Source organism: Culex pipiens, chromosome 2 (assembly GCF_016801865.2).
Source record: "Culex pipiens pallens isolate TS chromosome 2, TS_CPP_V2, whole genome shotgun sequence".
Classification (NCBI taxonomy): Eukaryota; Metazoa; Arthropoda; class Insecta; order Diptera; family Culicidae; genus Culex; species Culex pipiens.
This window is the reverse complement of record NC_068938.1, coordinates 32,540,231-32,556,547: the sequence shown is the minus strand read 5'-3', so window position 1 is coordinate 32,556,547 and position 16,317 is coordinate 32,540,231. Positions and strand designations below refer to the sequence as shown.

The following is a 16,317-nucleotide window of genomic DNA, read 5'->3' as shown; positions in this document are numbered from 1 at the left end:
AAAACTTGTGATTCGTGCTTTGAATTCAGTATAAAATGCAATACTGCCCATGATGCATAAATGTGTAAAATCGTGTGCTCTCTCAAAAGAGCCTATAACATCCAGTACTTTGTTCTATAAATCAGGAGGAAATCCAGTTTTTTCGTGAAAACTTAACACGTAGCCTTATGTGTGGGACAAACTTGTTTAGCGTTTTTCTCAGCTTGCTGTTTTTGCATATGGGACATTTATGCGAACATGGGCAGAATATAAATCGATAATTTTATAAACAAAACTAGTTTTAACAAATTTCAGGCAAAATTCCGATTTTTAACAATCTTACCTAAAACTTATATGTATTTTGTTAAGTAGTTTATAAACTTAGTTAACTAATTATAAATATTGATTTTTTTTCTGAAAACTATATCAGCTACTTTAGTGATGGTACATTTAACGTACAAATAAAGTTTGAACATCTTAAATATGGTTTTAACAAGAAAAACTATGACTATCAAAGTAACCCCGGAATTTAAACTAAGATTTTTTATCGTAATTATTTTTCTAAACACTATTGAAACAACTTTTTTTCCAAAATAGTGCATGGACTTTGTGTGGCCTACCCCAGTTCATGTTTTAAAAATAATAATCTTGATAAAAACATTACCTGTTGGAAAATATTCCAAAAACAAATTGAAATCCTATCAAAGTCACCCCGGTTTACGGTACATAAAGAATTCGATCGTATTTATTTATATTTTCTAAGACCCTTTTTCAAAAAGTCTCCAACAATCCGGGGGTAAGTTTTTATTGAGAAATAGTTTTTAGTTTTTATTATAAATTTTTAAGAATATAGAAGTGAAATTAAAGAAAAACGTTCAAATCCCCTTTCCATAGCTGCTTTGCAATATTTGTGTATCTAGGCTTACATCAAAAGTTTGTTTTTGTTAAAAGGTTTTTTTTCATATTCGACCTTTTGTCCTTTCGACGTTTTATCCATTCGACATTTTTTCCCCTTTCGACCTCTTGTCTATTCGACCATTTGTCCATTCGACCTTTTGGCATTCGACCTTTTGTCCATTCGACCTTATGTCTTTCGACCTTTTGTCATACATTCGAAAAGTATAACTCAGTGGCAGAATTTATGACCATACTTCTCTTTGGCTCTATGGCTCAAAAGTTGTGGGTTTTTGTCGCCTAAAACATATCAAAAAATCTCGAAAATAAAAAAAATACGTATTTTGAGAAATTGAGTTTTTGTAAAAAAAAGTTAATTAAAAAACAGCAATTTTTTCCGTGTACCATTTTTATCTTAATAGTCCTCAAAAATACCTACAACTTTGCCGAAGAAAATTCTACAAAAGCTACAGATTTTCAAATATTTACGTAATATTTTTGTATGGACTGCTGTGAAAATTGTATGGACATTTGTATGGGTGAACCAATGACACAACATAGCTTCTTTAGTCATAGGGAAGGCTCCAACAAAGTTTGAGCCAAATAAAAAATACAGAAAATAAAAATGGTCGAAACCGGTTAAAACTTCAACATAAACAAGAAATGTCTAAAGCAAACTACTAAACTCACCGCACCATGCGCACTAGTGTAGGTTCCATCGCACCCAATACCACGGAGAACCCACACAAACTGCACGTGAATAGCGGGAGAGCTGATAAAAACATAGCCAACACGCGGGAAGCAAAACATCACCAACACCGCAAATGCGGCTTTCAGATGGCATATCGATCGAAAACAAGCCGGGGCTAGTCGCTTTCGGAATCAGCTGCTGGTGTGAACAATACATTTTTTCGTCTGATTAAATGTTGAAATTTTAATCTAGATTTTAATGATTTAAATTAAAAATCGATAAATTTAAAGAGCCACAATCGCACTGAAAAAATGATAAAAGTTCATGTTTCTAATCAATCAACTGAATAACTAAAGGGAAGTCGATCCAAACGCATTGATGAATTACGAGTTCAGTCACACCATCCAAAATCGGGGTCTTTGAACAATTTCGCGCCTCACCTCTTGGGAACCCCCATTAAGGAGACACTCCCACCTAAATCGAGCCCATTCGTCTTCTGCAGTTTGCCCAGGTGCTGTGAGCGGAATAATTAAGGATTGCTTACTGGGGCGAAATTCCAAATTCCGCGAATTCGCTACTGATTTGCCGATATGTAAACCAGTGAAGACCTGAAGACGACACGACCCCAATCGAGGGGGAAAGCTCGGAGAAGGTGGATCAGGTGTCGTCCCTCAGCAGCAGTGACCACCGCTGAAACAGAGAAGAAAGTGCCACAGCTTTTCACCTGTACACGCACTGCTGAGTCAGTCGGTAGTGGACGACGACCGACGGCCCCTCGAAGGGGTGGTCGCCTGGGCCGAACATGGCCGGTCAGTACTTGCGAGTTGCAAATGACGAACAGTTGGCAGCTGGCGCGATTCTAGGCTGAATGCAATCCCCGGAAGTGGCAAGTGGCGATAATATTTGTGCACAAGTGTGGCGAAACTAAGTCGGACTGAGTAGTGTGGTGTGGAATCAGCATGAACTTGAACTAGTGGGAAAAAGTTGGTTGGTGGTTCAGGAAGCTCAAAATAAGAAGAAATAAGCTACTTTCCAGCGCGAATGATATTAAATGGCACCGAGACACTGATAAGGACTACAAGGCACGATGGAACGATTGATTGCTGCTGCTATCAGACAAATAATTAATGGAAGACTGATAATTTTAATAGGTAGGTTGACATTGATTGAATCTAAACCAAATGCAGTAATAGCAATTGTTGCAAGTGACTCAACCAAAAAATGCACAATTGTTATTTTGACACTACTCCTGGTTATTTTTATTCAATTGTGTCATAATGAAATAATATATTTGAAAATTCAAAAAAATATCTCTAACTAAAAATTAAGAGGCACAGTCATTTTTTTTGTACCATTATTTGAGAACGATTGCTTTTTTCCCACTTGGCACATGAAGGATTAAATTTGAGTGTAAATAACTTTCTTCTATGTGTTTTTTTTTTATTTTATTCTTTTTCAAGGAATGGATTATATCTATATCTTCTTGCAACTAAAAACCACTCAAGATGCATATCGTATTTGAACAATTCTCTCTGATTTCGGTCATTTGATATTTTTTTGTATTTTTTTATCAGGCTGAAACTTTTTGGCGCCATTTTGCATCATTTGTTTGTCCATTTAATCTATATATATAAAAAAACAAGCCTTACCCGACAAACTTCGTTCTGCCTTTTTTTCGTTTGTTGACGTTTTTTGCCTTTTTGCTTATTCAGCCTCCTGTGATCAAAATTTGATTTTACGTAACTTTCTCCATACAATTTGCCGATGCTCCGGAATCGGTTCCAGAGTGGCCAAAGTGACAATTAGTTAGCGTAAGAACCTTCCTTAGACTTATACGAACCCAACGCTACAAAAAGCACCTTGATCCGACGCTCCGTATTGAACTGATTCGCGTTCGAACAAAACCGTCGAAATCTATATATATAGATTTCGACGGTTTTGTTCGAACGCGAATCAGTTCAAAACGGAGCGTCGGATCGAGGCGCTCTTTGTTGCGTTGGGTTTGTATAAGCCCAAGGAAGGTTCTTACGCCAATAAATTTCCACTTTGGCCACTCTGGAACCGATTCCGGAAAATCTGCAGATTGTATGGAAAAAGTTGCGTAAAATCTAATTTTGATCATAGGAGGCTGAACAAGGAAAAAGCTAAAAACGTCAACAAACGAAAATAGGAAAAGACGAAGTTTTTCGGGTAAGGCTTGTTTTCCATAAAAATTTGGTAGCTGTCCATACAAAAATGATGTATGAAAATTCTAAAATCTGTATCTTTTGAAGGATTTTTTTGATCGATTTGGTGTCTTCGGTAAAGTTGTAGGTATGAATAAGGACTACACTGAAAAAATGATAGACGGTATTTTTTTGGTGATTTTAATTTCACTTTTTGTCACTAAAACTTAATTTGCAAAAAAAACAGTATTTTAATTTTTTTGTGTTTTAGGGGACATTAAATGCCAACTTCACCTCCGTGTAAGCACGAGAGCAAGCAGCAGTCAAGTGCTCAGTGCTCCATCGTTTTTTCGATTTTTTTCGCCGTAAATTACCGTGATTACCCGCGAGTTTGCTCCTGCAGCATGCCAAAGGCCGGCCGTGGCCGTGGCAGTTCGAGTGCGGCCTCGAAAAACCCGCGAAGTTCGTCTACCGGCCGTGTGCAAAAAGGTAAACAAACCAACGCCGTGTCGACCGCCATCGCGCAGGGGAGCGTGAGCGCAGAAGGCATCGACAAAAAGTTGCTACATCCCGGATATGTTCCAAGATCACCAGTGCGAACCCGTTCCGGTACTTCCGGTGCCACGACCAACACGTCAACATCCGCCAACATTCCCATCAGGAACGAGTTCCAGATGCTGAGCGACGACGAAGAAAACAACAACAACAACACCGACGGTAGCAGCACTACCGACGACGACGATGACGATCGTCGTGCACGGAAAAAAGTGCCGACGCCAAAAACGAACAATTCTCCAAAGGAACGTAGACCACCTCCAATTTTTGTTTTGGACACGTTGGTGGACGATATTGACGAGTTGCTGGAAGGCCTCGGATATTGTCTGAAAATCGGTAAGTCGTCAGTGCAAGTCTACACATTTGACAACAAGAACTTCGACCTGGTTGTGGAGAAATTGAAGGGTAAAAACTTCAAGTTCTACACATTCGACCCCGTGCAGAAGACAGCCGTTAAGGTCGTCTTGCAGGGGTACCAAGACCGCCCGATCTCCGACCTCAAGAAGGACCTCTCGGGTGCTGGAATAACGCCGCGTGACATAAAAGTCCTCTCGCGGAAGACAACAGTCACAGGTACACACACACTGTACCTGTTGTACTTCGACCGCGGCACCGTCAAGATTCAAGACCTGCGACGAACTAAGGCGTTGGACGGGTTTTGGGTAAACTGGCGGTTCTACTCAAAGAACCCGTCGGACGCAGCACAATGCCACCGTTGCCAGAAATTCGGCCACGGCTCGCGGAACTGCAACCTTCCGCCCCGCTGTGTGAAGTGCGGTGAAACACACCTCTCTGAGGCGTGTGCACTGCCGTGCAAGGCGGAACTGGGGGACAAGGCAGAGCAAACCAAGGCGCACATCAAGTGTGCCAACTGTGGAGGTAACCATACCAGCAACTACCGTGGATGCAGTGCACGAAAAAATTACCTCGAGGAGCAGGAAAAGAGGAAGAAGAAAGCAGCAGCGTCCCACCCTCCTCAGCGAAGTACGAGCGTAACCGTGCCGGCTGCTGGGCAGCGTACGGTTCCCGCGGACAACTCAGCATTCCCTCCTGGCTGGGGGCGATCGTTCGCCAGCGTGGTCGCTGCCGGTAGCGGCAATGCGGCCCAGCAAGAAGTCACCGGGGAAGATCTCTTCACCCTGCCAGAGTTCTTTGCTCTCGCGGGGGAGATGATGTCGAGGTTTCGGACCTGCCGTAACAAGGCGGAGCAATTTCTAGCCCTTGGGGAGCTGATGATCAAGCACATCTACAAAGGATAAAATACTGTGATGTAGTTATAAGCTTTTTCTCTTTCTTTCCCCTTTCCTTTGCAATTTTAGCAAGTTTTTTTTTTAAATTTTTCTTGCTCTTGTTAGTGCCATAGTTATAGAAATAATTGTTCCAAAATGGATTATGGTGCAACACACAGCTGAAAGGAACTCCAAAACTCTGTTATGAACTGCAAAAGAACTGATTGTATCTTGATTATTCACCAATAAATTCTTTTAATTCTTTAATTCTAAATGCCAACTTTTCAGAAATTTTCAGGTTGTGCGAAAAATCTTTAAACCGATTTATGAATTTTTGAATCAAAACTTATAATAATACTGAATGTTTGGCGCTTTATCAAAATTTCACTTCAGTGCTTTTTGATTGCAAATTTGATTTTACATCGAAAAATGAAGTTGAATTTTTTTTGCGACCAATATTTCGATTTTTTGAAAAAATCAGTATTGATTCAAAAATTCACAACTCGGTCAAAGATTTTTGGCACAACCTGGAAATTTGGCATTTGATGTCCCCTAAAAAACATAAAAAAAATAAATAAAAATAGTGTTTTTTTGCAAATCAAGTGTTAGTGACAAAAAGTTAAATTAAAAATCACCAATTTTTTTTTTACCTTGTATCATCATGGTGTCGATCCAAATCCCAAAATAAAATTCCCTGACTTTTCCCTGACCTCTCCAGACCACCATTTTTTATTATTTTTTTTTTACTAACCTATTGTTTTGAGCGTTTTTATGGTTTCATGCATTTTCCTTTTTTGAATGTTGTGAATTTAAGATATTGAAAAACTTCAATGACTTTTTTTAACGATGGATTCTGCAAATCCTTATTAAAAAGAATTATTTTGTCAATCATTCTTTTCTTATCGAACATCCAAAATGAGCAACCATAAAAATGTCCTATGTTTTTTTTTATCTTGTGATGTCATTTTAAATGTTGCCCTTTACCAAAAAATCTAGAGTTTTTTTGAATTGGTGAAACATAAATGCTTATAGGACCTTTTTAAAAAAAAAACTCTAGAAATATTAACAATTAAAATTGTTGCTAATTTTAAATTGCGACTAACTAATTTCACTTCATTTCCTAAAGAAAATTTAAAGTTAAAAGTTTTCCAAATAAAAAAACCAATTGAAAATTTGAATTAAAGTAAGAAGTCATGTTTAATTTTAAAAATGGTTGCCTTTTGCCGAATTTTCAAACGAATTAGGCCGATGCCATTTTTGATTATGTTTTTATAAAAAAAAAACTAGAGGTTTTGGAGACAAAAACTTGAAAGATTAAAAAAACTGAAAATCTAAGAAAAATATACAATTAAATGTGTATTTTTCAAGTACATGTTTAGGGGTTTAAAAAAGATCTAGGTCTTTTTCAACAATGTTTGTATTTAAAGTAAACGGTTTTCTGGATATTTGAAGAAAACATCTTCTTAAATAATTTTACAAAAAATATGTTTGCTATAAAATTTAAAAAAAAAAGTTCTCTACCTTGACCAGAGCCTACAGACAATCATTCACACGATCAATACATTTTATAAAAATAAAAACAAAATACAACCTGCTCGAGCTATTCAAAAAGATATTATTTATCAAACATAGATATTTGGGTGTTTTGGAATAGATTCCAAATTTAAGCTCGATCACCAATCCCTATGAAATCTCGGACGCTGGATCCTAACAGTCTGGACCGACGCCTGATTTTTCTGTTACATTCTTATTGGAAGTCCATATAAACTGTAAAAGGAATCGCAGGCACCGGGTCCTGACTATTAATTAAAGTTGAAACAACATTTCCGAAGAGACCATATTTTATAAATTCTTGAACTCTCAAATTCCTATATTCAGGGTTGTTACGGAGAAATCGGAAAAAAAATCCGCGCCATCCCAAAACCCAATCCGCGCAAAATCCGCGTGATTTAAAGACAAATAATTTTGCGACAAACATTTTATATGTTTCATAATAAATTCAATTTTTAAATCTCAGAACGCATAATCTTGAAACGCTGAAAATGTATTTTTGCTTGGATTAGGTAAACTAGAGGGAAAAGCCAAAACAAACATTTTGGCAAAAAATAAAAAAATAGAAAATGTCAACATTTAGAAATTTGGATCTAAAAACTGAATCAAAACTAAAAAAAGAAAAATAATAAAATAAAAATTGTAATAAATCCTCGATCTTAAGATTTTAAATAATAGATCCAGTTCATACTCGATGATCTTGCTAAAGTGACACTTAGAAAAATAGAAGCAAATTTTCCTGCATCTTCTTCTCAAAATTCTCTAACCGAAAAAAATAACTCCAAAAATACTTAAGAATTTAAGAATTTAAGAATTTAAGAATTTAAGAATTTAAGAATTTAAGAATTTAAGAATTTAAGAATTTAAGAATTTAAGAATTTAAGAATTTAAGAATTTAAGAATATAAGAATTTAAGAATTTAAGAATTTAAGAATTTAAGAATTTAAGAATTTAAGAATTTAAGAATTTAAGAATTTAAGAATTTAAGAATTTAAGAATTTAAGAATTTAAGAATTTAAGAATTTAAGAATTTAAGAATTTAAGAATTTAAGAATTTAAGAATTTAAGAATTTAAGAATTTAAGAATTTAATAATTTAAGAATTTAAGAATTTAAGAATTTAAGAATTTAAGAATTTAAGAATTTAAGAATTTAAGAATTTAAGAATTTAAGAATTTAAGAATTTAAGAATTTAAGAATTTAAGAATTTAAGAATTTAAGAATTTAAGAATTTAAGAATTTAAGAATTTAAGAATTTAAGAATTTAAGAATTTAAGAATTTAAGAATTTAAGAATTTAAGAATTTAAGAATTTAAGAATTTAAGAATTTAAGAATTTAAGAATTTGAGAATTTAAGAATTTAAGGATTTAAGAATTTAAGAATTTAAGAATTTAAGAATTTAAGAATTTAAGAATTTAAGAATTTAAGAATTTAAGAATTTAAGAATTTAATAATTTAAGAATTTAAGAATTTAAGAATTTAAGAATTTAAGAATTTAAGAATTTAGGAATTTAAGAATTTAAGAATTTAAGAATTTAAGAATTTAAGAATTTAAGAATTTAAGAATTTAAGAATTTAAGAATTTAAGAATTTAAGAATTTAAGAATTTAAGAATTTAAGAATTTAAAAATTTAAGAATTTAAGAATTTAAGAATTTAAGAATTTAAGAATTTAAGAATTTAAGAATTTAAGAATTTAAGAATTTAAGAATTTAAGAATTTAAGAATTTAAGAATTTAAGAATTTAAGAATTTAAGAATTTAAGAATTTAAGAATTTAAGAATTTAAGAATTTAAGAATTTAAGAATTTAAGAATTTAAGAATTTAAGAATTTAAGAATTTAAGAATTTAAGAATTTAAGAATTTAAGAATTTAAGAATTTAAGAATTTAAGAATTTAAGAATTTCAGAATTTCAGAATTTCAGAATTTCAGAATTTCAGAATTTCAGAATTTAAGAATTTAATAATTTAATATTTTAATATTTTAATAATTTAATAATTTAATAATTTAATAATTTAATAATTTAATAATTTAATAATTTAATAATTTAATAATTTAATAATTTAATAATTTAATAATTTAATAATTTAATAATTTAATAATTTAATAATTTAAGAATTTAATAATTTAATAATTTAAGAATTTAAGAATTTAAGAAAATAAGAATTTAAGAAAATAAATTTGTTGTTCCCTTGATTGTTTTTTTTCAATTTTTTATTTTTGAATATTGATGTTTTGATTTTTGTTTTGTTTTTTAATATTATTTTTCCTAGTTTTATTTCCTAATTTCTGAATAATTCAATTTTTAATGTTGGAGCTCAGATTTTTTAATGTTTAGATTTTTTTTTCTTCAGGAATGTTTAAATTTAAAAAAAAAATATTTCTACTGGTTTAATCCCATCTAAAATTCAAAGGCCAGCATCTATTACGTCCAATCAAGCTCATATTTGGAATATAAGCACAGTACACCCAATGGAACATGCCCCAATAATAATTTTTGTTACAACCTAATATCTGTATCTTCAGGAAAAGTTTAAAGTATGACTAAGATTCACAAGATTAAATTTAATGTATCCAGTATTAAAGAACGCTTAATAAGGGTAAAAAAATAACTCAAAACATAAAAGAAATTAAATATTCAGAGTCAGTATGTTTAAAAATTAGTTGAGTGTAGTAATACATTCATTTAGGAAATCCTCAACAAAACATAAAAAAAAAATCTCTTGATAAGCTTCATCTTCATCTTTCGACGTTACTTATTGAGAAAATACAAACAAAAATTTTCGGAAGAAAATTCAATTAATAAGAAATCGAAGTATTTGCACTCAACGAAAAAAAAATATCCTGATTCTTGATAATATTATTCTTTATAAGTTGCAAGTAATTTTATCTCTCTCAATATTTTTTTTTAAATCAAAATTGCTAAAGCGTGAAATCCGCGCCGTCCGTAACGACCCTGTTTATTCCATAAATTTTTGTTTTATTTCTTTAAATTTTTAATTTAATTATTTAATTTTTAATTCCATTTCACCATCACTATTTTGCTTACATTTTAGATTACACCAAATTAGATTACTTTGGATAATTTTTAAAACATAGTTCAGTTTAATTTTGAGAAAAATAAAAATTTAGATAACGAATACTAAAAGGAAATTTTGGAAAATTTTCTAACCCTACATTTTTTTTAATTTTAGAATAAAATTAAAAAAAATAAGAAATCATCAATTCCAAAATATCAGAATTTCATAATTTTCAAAATTTAGAATCTTTGAGCTTTAGAATTATAGATATTTTTTTCAAATGCTCGAATTTTTTAAATTTGGAATTTTTTAATCATTCAATTTTTCTGACAAAATGTATGATTTTCTCTATCGTTATGCAGAGCAAACGACCAATTTTAGAACAAATCTCTGAGGATGGTGGGGCAACTGTGTGAGCTAGTATTTTGTAATTTTCAGTTGAACACAAATCCAAAGCAAAACCAAATTATTTGATTTTAATAAACATATTGCAAACAAGAAACGCGCGAAGAAATGCCAAATGCAACTTTTCGTTGCTGTTCCTTTTCTTCGTGACCCTTTTTTTAAGCATTATTTATATGGAGTTTTGCGTTCCTTCCGGACTGACCAATATAAAAAATTTAATATTATCAATGTTGCAAAGTTTGGCCTGGAAGACATTCAAATACATCATCAAGGGCGAATTTTCAAAAAGAAATGAAATTTTGTAGTAATATTTTTAAGATCATCGAAATTCCCTGACCCAGCTTAAAATTCCCTGACTTTCCCTGACTCTTCCAGGTCAAATAAAATTCCCTGACAATTCCAGGTTTTCCCTGACTTTTCCAGAAATCGACACCATGATCATGTTTTTCAGTGAAGTCCTTTTCCATACCTTTAACCTTGCCAAAGACACCAAATCGATCAAAAAATTCCCTCAAAAGATACAGATTTTTGAATTTTCATACATCATTTGATATGGCAGCTGCCAAATTTGTATGGAAAATTATATGGACAAACTAATGATGCTAAATGGCTTCTTTGGGCATACCAAAAGCACCATAAAAGTTTCAGCCGGATTAAAAAATAAAAAAAAATCGATTTCGTAGAGAACTGCTCATTTACAAAATATGCCAGGTTTTTTTTTTGCAAAGCTTTATTGAATTTATCATTGTGGAATAGCATTTGCTATAGAATTTTATAATTTTACAAGATTTATGAAATTCATATTGTATCATGTTACAGTCGACTCTCTGGCTGTCGATCTTCTCGATATCAATATTGCTCCATGTACCGATGAATTCTTCAGTCCCTTCCAACTGCATACTTCGATTGTCTTTATTCCTCGATATTTTCTCTTGCTTGAAGGATCTCTTCCTCGACGGTCCGTTGGATTCTATTTGCTTGAAAAATCTATTCCGGTTGTCAATAATTTCATTTTCTCATGGCTTGCATAGACATTTTTCTTTGAGAAACGAAGCTTTGAAGGTTGTTTGACATTTCTTTGTTTTTGTTTGCTGGACGTTGCCATGATTCTCTCCCATAGCTGGTTAGCAAGAAAAAACCAATTTCAATCGAGTCTTCATTTTGCATCGTTCTGTAAACTGATGCTTCTCTTCCTCGACGGTCCCTTGGAAATTGACAACCAGAGAGTCGAGAGTCGTATGATTTCACAAGGTTAATGAAATTTAAGACATGTAAATGTGTTGAGTTAAGTAAACAAAAAATTGAAAAAAAAAATCGAAGGTCTATTTATTATTTGTTATAAAAAAGCTATAAAAATAAATACAGTGGACTGTCTTGCTGTCGATATTGAAGGGACCGTCGAGAACGGGGGTTATCAAAATATAGAATGGAAAATCAAAGCAATCTATTTGAAGGGACTGAAAAATTTATTGACAGCTGGAGCAATATTGATATCGAGAAGATCGACAGCCAGAGAGTCCACTGTACAGAAATTTAAGAAAAAGAACCTAAATTAATAAATCCCGGTAACTCTCGACTTGATTCTCTAAAGCATCTATTTTCTAAGTTCCAATCATTCTAAGTTCCACTATCCAAAGAACTTCGGATAATCGAATTAATGTTTCCTCATTTTGAATAATAATGAACATCGAGCATATGATTTTAGTATTGAATAGGAAATGTACCATTCGAATTTGAACAATTTAAAAAGGCCGAAATATTGAATATTTGACCTTATTTAAATACCAATCTTGATTCCAAACTTTTTTAAGTATTTTTTTCGAAAGGATCACAAAATTTCCCTAATGTTTCATTTTAAACATTGAAAATATGACCATTCGTTTCTGAGATACAAAGTAAAAGGCTGCTAGGTTGAGACTTGAAAAACTTCAAAAAAAATTTAATGACTCAAAAGTTGCGGTTTTTTGTGTGTGTGTGTGTGTGCAACCAACCAAACGGGACCACGCGGTCACTTCTTACAAATTGAGTTGTTTCCATGTATTTTAGATTTTGACTTCCTATGCATGCAAATAACTCGCATAGGCATTTGGAAGGTGTTAGCTCTGCCGAGCTTCGGTGACCCATTTCTACGCTGGCTAGCCGAGCGCGAGGTACTTCAGCTTTATCGACAAGCCCCGCCCTGAAGAACGTTTGCACCAATCGGGTTCAAACGTTATTTAGAACTTCCGAACCCTTGTCAAATGGACAAGGACCCAGCGCGTATATAGTTGTTGATAGTAACAGTATTCCTAATTCCATTCATAGCTCACCAAGCCGTGATGGCCTAGTGGTTAGCATTTTTGCTTACCAATCCAAAGGACGGAGGATCGAACCCCGACTCGAGCGAGTTTGATTTTTCGTTCATGTTCAGAGTTTCAAGATTAATATTTCCTATACTTTCTCGTTGGGAGCAGATGGGAATCGAACCCAGGACCATTCGCTTACAAAGCGAACACCGTGACCAGTCAGCCACGGCCGCTCCCTTGACTCAAAAGTTGCGGTTTTTTGTCCCCTAAAACACATAAAAAATTCAAAAAATGAAATCTTCAGATTTTGGTCAATTGAATTATTATTTTAAAAAAAATAAAAAAAACGGCATTTTTTCCGTGTACCGTAAAGTTGGGTGATTTGATAGCCCGGGGTGACTTTGATAGGTTTTTCAAATGCCCGTCAAATTAATATCTAAACATTTTTGAGAATTTTGAGTATGTTAGCATTAAGGGATAGGTTTTTATCGAACGTATGTGCAAAAATGTGACTGTTACATTGGATGTATCAAAATTAGTGGCCAAATCAAATTTCTATCAATGTCACCCCGGGCTATCAAAGTCACCCCAGTTTACGGTACCTATTTTTCTGAATAGTCATCAATACCTACAACTTTGCCGAAGACACCAATTCGATTAAAAAATTCCTTCAAAAGTTACAGATTTGCGTTCGAATATTGCGAGAATTGCTAAAATGCATTTTTTTAATACTTCATCACCGCCATTTTGGCCGCCATCTTGGATTTACACATTCTAAATAATTTTTGGAAAGTAGTACCTAGACAATCAAAATTAAGACAGCCAACGCCTTCAGCTAATCGAGTCTGGACTGTACAAACAAGACTGTGTAGACAAGTCCACAATTTTTTCACTTTTTTATTTGGGAACCTCCAATCTTTTAAACTTATTATTGTAGAATATCATTTATTGTATCATGTTATAATTTCACAACATTTCGGCAATCAACAGCTCAAATTTGAAAAATTTAACTAATAATGGAATAATGCAATCAATAAAAGTGGTTAATAACATGGTAGTATAAAAAAGAAAATATGTCTTTAGTAATGTAACAGGAATTTTATGTTCACTTTGGAGAATTCTTGAGGTCAAAACCGGCATCCAAAATTGTGAAAATCGAGCCACAAAAATAAAACTGGATCAGAACACATAAAAATCTGTAAAATTCAAATCACGTATCTTCAGGAATGCTATAAAAACTGTAATAAACGAAGGTTCGCTGTACCTCAAACTTCACCACACCTAAACTACATTTAGGCGCTATAACTAACTCAACTAACGCTTGTGTTCATCTATTCTCACCACCTTCCAGTGCCCTTACTACTGCTACCGATCATAACCGCTGGACCCGTCACGATACGCAAACCACGCAGTGACTTCACCGTTGGCACGTGCACCTGGGTCATCGATCGGCCCTGCCCGGATGACGACATCAAGTTCTACCTGTTCACCCGGTCGAACCCGGAGGACCGACAGTACGTGCACATTGCCGACACGATGGAGAAATCAAATCTCAGCTCGTCCTACTTCAACCCGTCGCTGCCGACCAAGGTGATCATTCACGGGTACAACGCGGACATGTTTTTGGCACCGTTGATCAACATGAAGGGGGAGTATCTGAGTCGAGGCAGTTACAATTTATTTTACGTGGACTGGAGTTTGCTGGGTCCGGGACCGTGCTATCCGTCGGCGGTGCACAACACTAAGCACGTGGGAACCTGTATCGCACAGTTGGTCGAGCGGATGCTTGATTCCGGGACGGACGATATCCACCTGATTGGGTTCTCGCTGGGTGCCCAGGTGACGAACTACGTGTCGGTCAAGCTGCGACCGTTCCAGCTGAGACGTATTAGCGGACTAGATCCGGCGATGCCACTGTTTATTACGGCTCCAGCTGACGACAAGCTCGATCCTTCGGACGCCAACTTTGTGGACGTTATTCACACGAACGCGCTGGTTCAGGGCAAGATCGAGCGATGTGGTCACGTGGACTTTTACATGAATGGGGGGATCATCCAACCGGGATGCTGGGGAGGAGGACAAAGTGAGCTTGTTGATGGGTAGAGTAATTTGCAGTCCGTGAGATTTCAAGAATTGTTCCGTTTCAGACCCAATGGCGTGCAGTCACCATCGAGCTCCGGACTACTTTGCGGAATCCATCCGAAGTCTGTCCGGTTTCTGGGGCTGGCAGTGCAACAGCTACATCTACTATCTGCTTGGCTTTTGTCCTCAAAATGCGTTCCAGGTGATGGCAGGTGAGGACTGCAACCCGGGCACGGAGGGAATGTTTATGATAACGACCAACTCAGATTCACCGTTCGCGATCGGACGCTGGACCGACACCAACAATGTGTACAAAAAGGATGCCGTGCTGAACAAGTTTGGCCTTCGACGAGATCCCTTCATCAGCGACATCGACCAGTGGGGCAAGCTCGAGGGAAACTTTAACAACGTGGAACAATTTCCCACGCCATACTCGCAAGATCCAAACAACGCCAACGATGACGATTGGCCGTACTTTAACCACATTGGAACAAACAAACTAACCAAAGAATACATAAGAAAGATAGTCGAGCAGGACAAGTCCCGTTACGAGGACACCACAGAGCACAGTAAACCACATCCTAATCTGAGGATCAGCAGTCCCGAGATCAATAACGATATCGATCAACGAACAGAATTGACCGATTTGAGGAGACGACTTCAGCTGAAGGAAGCCAGCGTGATGGAGCACTATTCAGTACCGGTACTGAACACTCGTTAGAACGACGCGTTGAATGAAATAAAGTGCAGTAGATTGTTTTTTGCAAACAACTTGTTTTAATCGCAGAGAAACACCCTCGCTGAGTTGGAACGTAAAACCGGCAGTGCAGAAAAGCAAATATTGTCACACCAAATTGCATAAGTGCACCAAACTGCACACTAACTGTCAACGCTGGGTATCAAAATTTATGGTTTGTGGTATTTTCGGATGACATGAAAAAAACTAAACTGGTTTGCGTGGTTTTCGCGCGCCCAGTAATTGAGTGGAATTGATTAGAATGCTCTTTGGCGCGCGCATAATGGCATTTTAATACAGGAAGGAATGCTTCAGCGGAACGACAGCTTATGTTTGCCGTATGAGCTATATGGGCGTTAATTTCCACCAAGCGACGAACCTGTTTCTAATCGTTGCTTTTTTGCGGTGCGGTTTGATAAAGAGTTTGTATTAGTTTTCGAAACCTTTGAATGAAAGCTGTCACTGAAACATGTTGAGCAACCAGATTATGATGACTTACTGGAAAAGAAGAATTCTAATTTATTTTTGCTTATCACGAGAAGGTCAAGCTTTCTAGAATACTTTATGTGAAATTGCTTTTTTTTAGATTAACCCTTTACTGTTCAAAACTAATATCACTTGATCACTAGAAGTTTAAGAATATTTCAAAAGTTTCTTTAGACTATTACAAATTTAATTCAATGCCCCTACCAAATCGAAAAAATCGAAATCGTTTTTTTTTTTCT

General features: G+C 35.0%; 1 protein-coding gene across 1 annotated transcript; it reads left to right on the top strand.

Annotated features, from left to right (window-relative positions):
• Positions 1–1,806: 1,806 nt before the first annotated feature.
• LOC120423121 (pancreatic lipase-related protein 2-like) lies at positions 1,807–15,642 on the top strand. Its single transcript, XM_039586800.2, has 3 exons — positions 1,807–2,715; positions 14,126–14,857; positions 14,922–15,642. The coding sequence occupies exons 1-3, from the start codon at positions 2,652–2,654 to the stop codon at positions 15,575–15,577; spliced, it is 1,452 nt and encodes a 483-aa protein (XP_039442734.1). The 5' UTR covers positions 1,807–2,651; the 3' UTR covers positions 15,578–15,642.
• The last annotated feature ends 675 nt before the right edge of the window (positions 15,643–16,317 follow it).

Coding starts and splice junctions, on each gene's coding strand:
- LOC120423121 (XM_039586800.2), top strand. CDS start 2,652: ATGGAACGATTGATTGCTGCTGCTATCAGACAAATAATTAATGGAAGA. Junction 2,716..14,125: donor AAGACTGATAATTTTAATAG/GTAGGTTGACAT, acceptor ACCACCTTCCAG/TGCCCTTACTACTGCTACCG. Junction 14,858..14,921: donor ATGCTGGGGAGGAGGACAAA/GTGAGCTTGTTG, acceptor GTTCCGTTTCAG/ACCCAATGGCGTGCAGTCAC.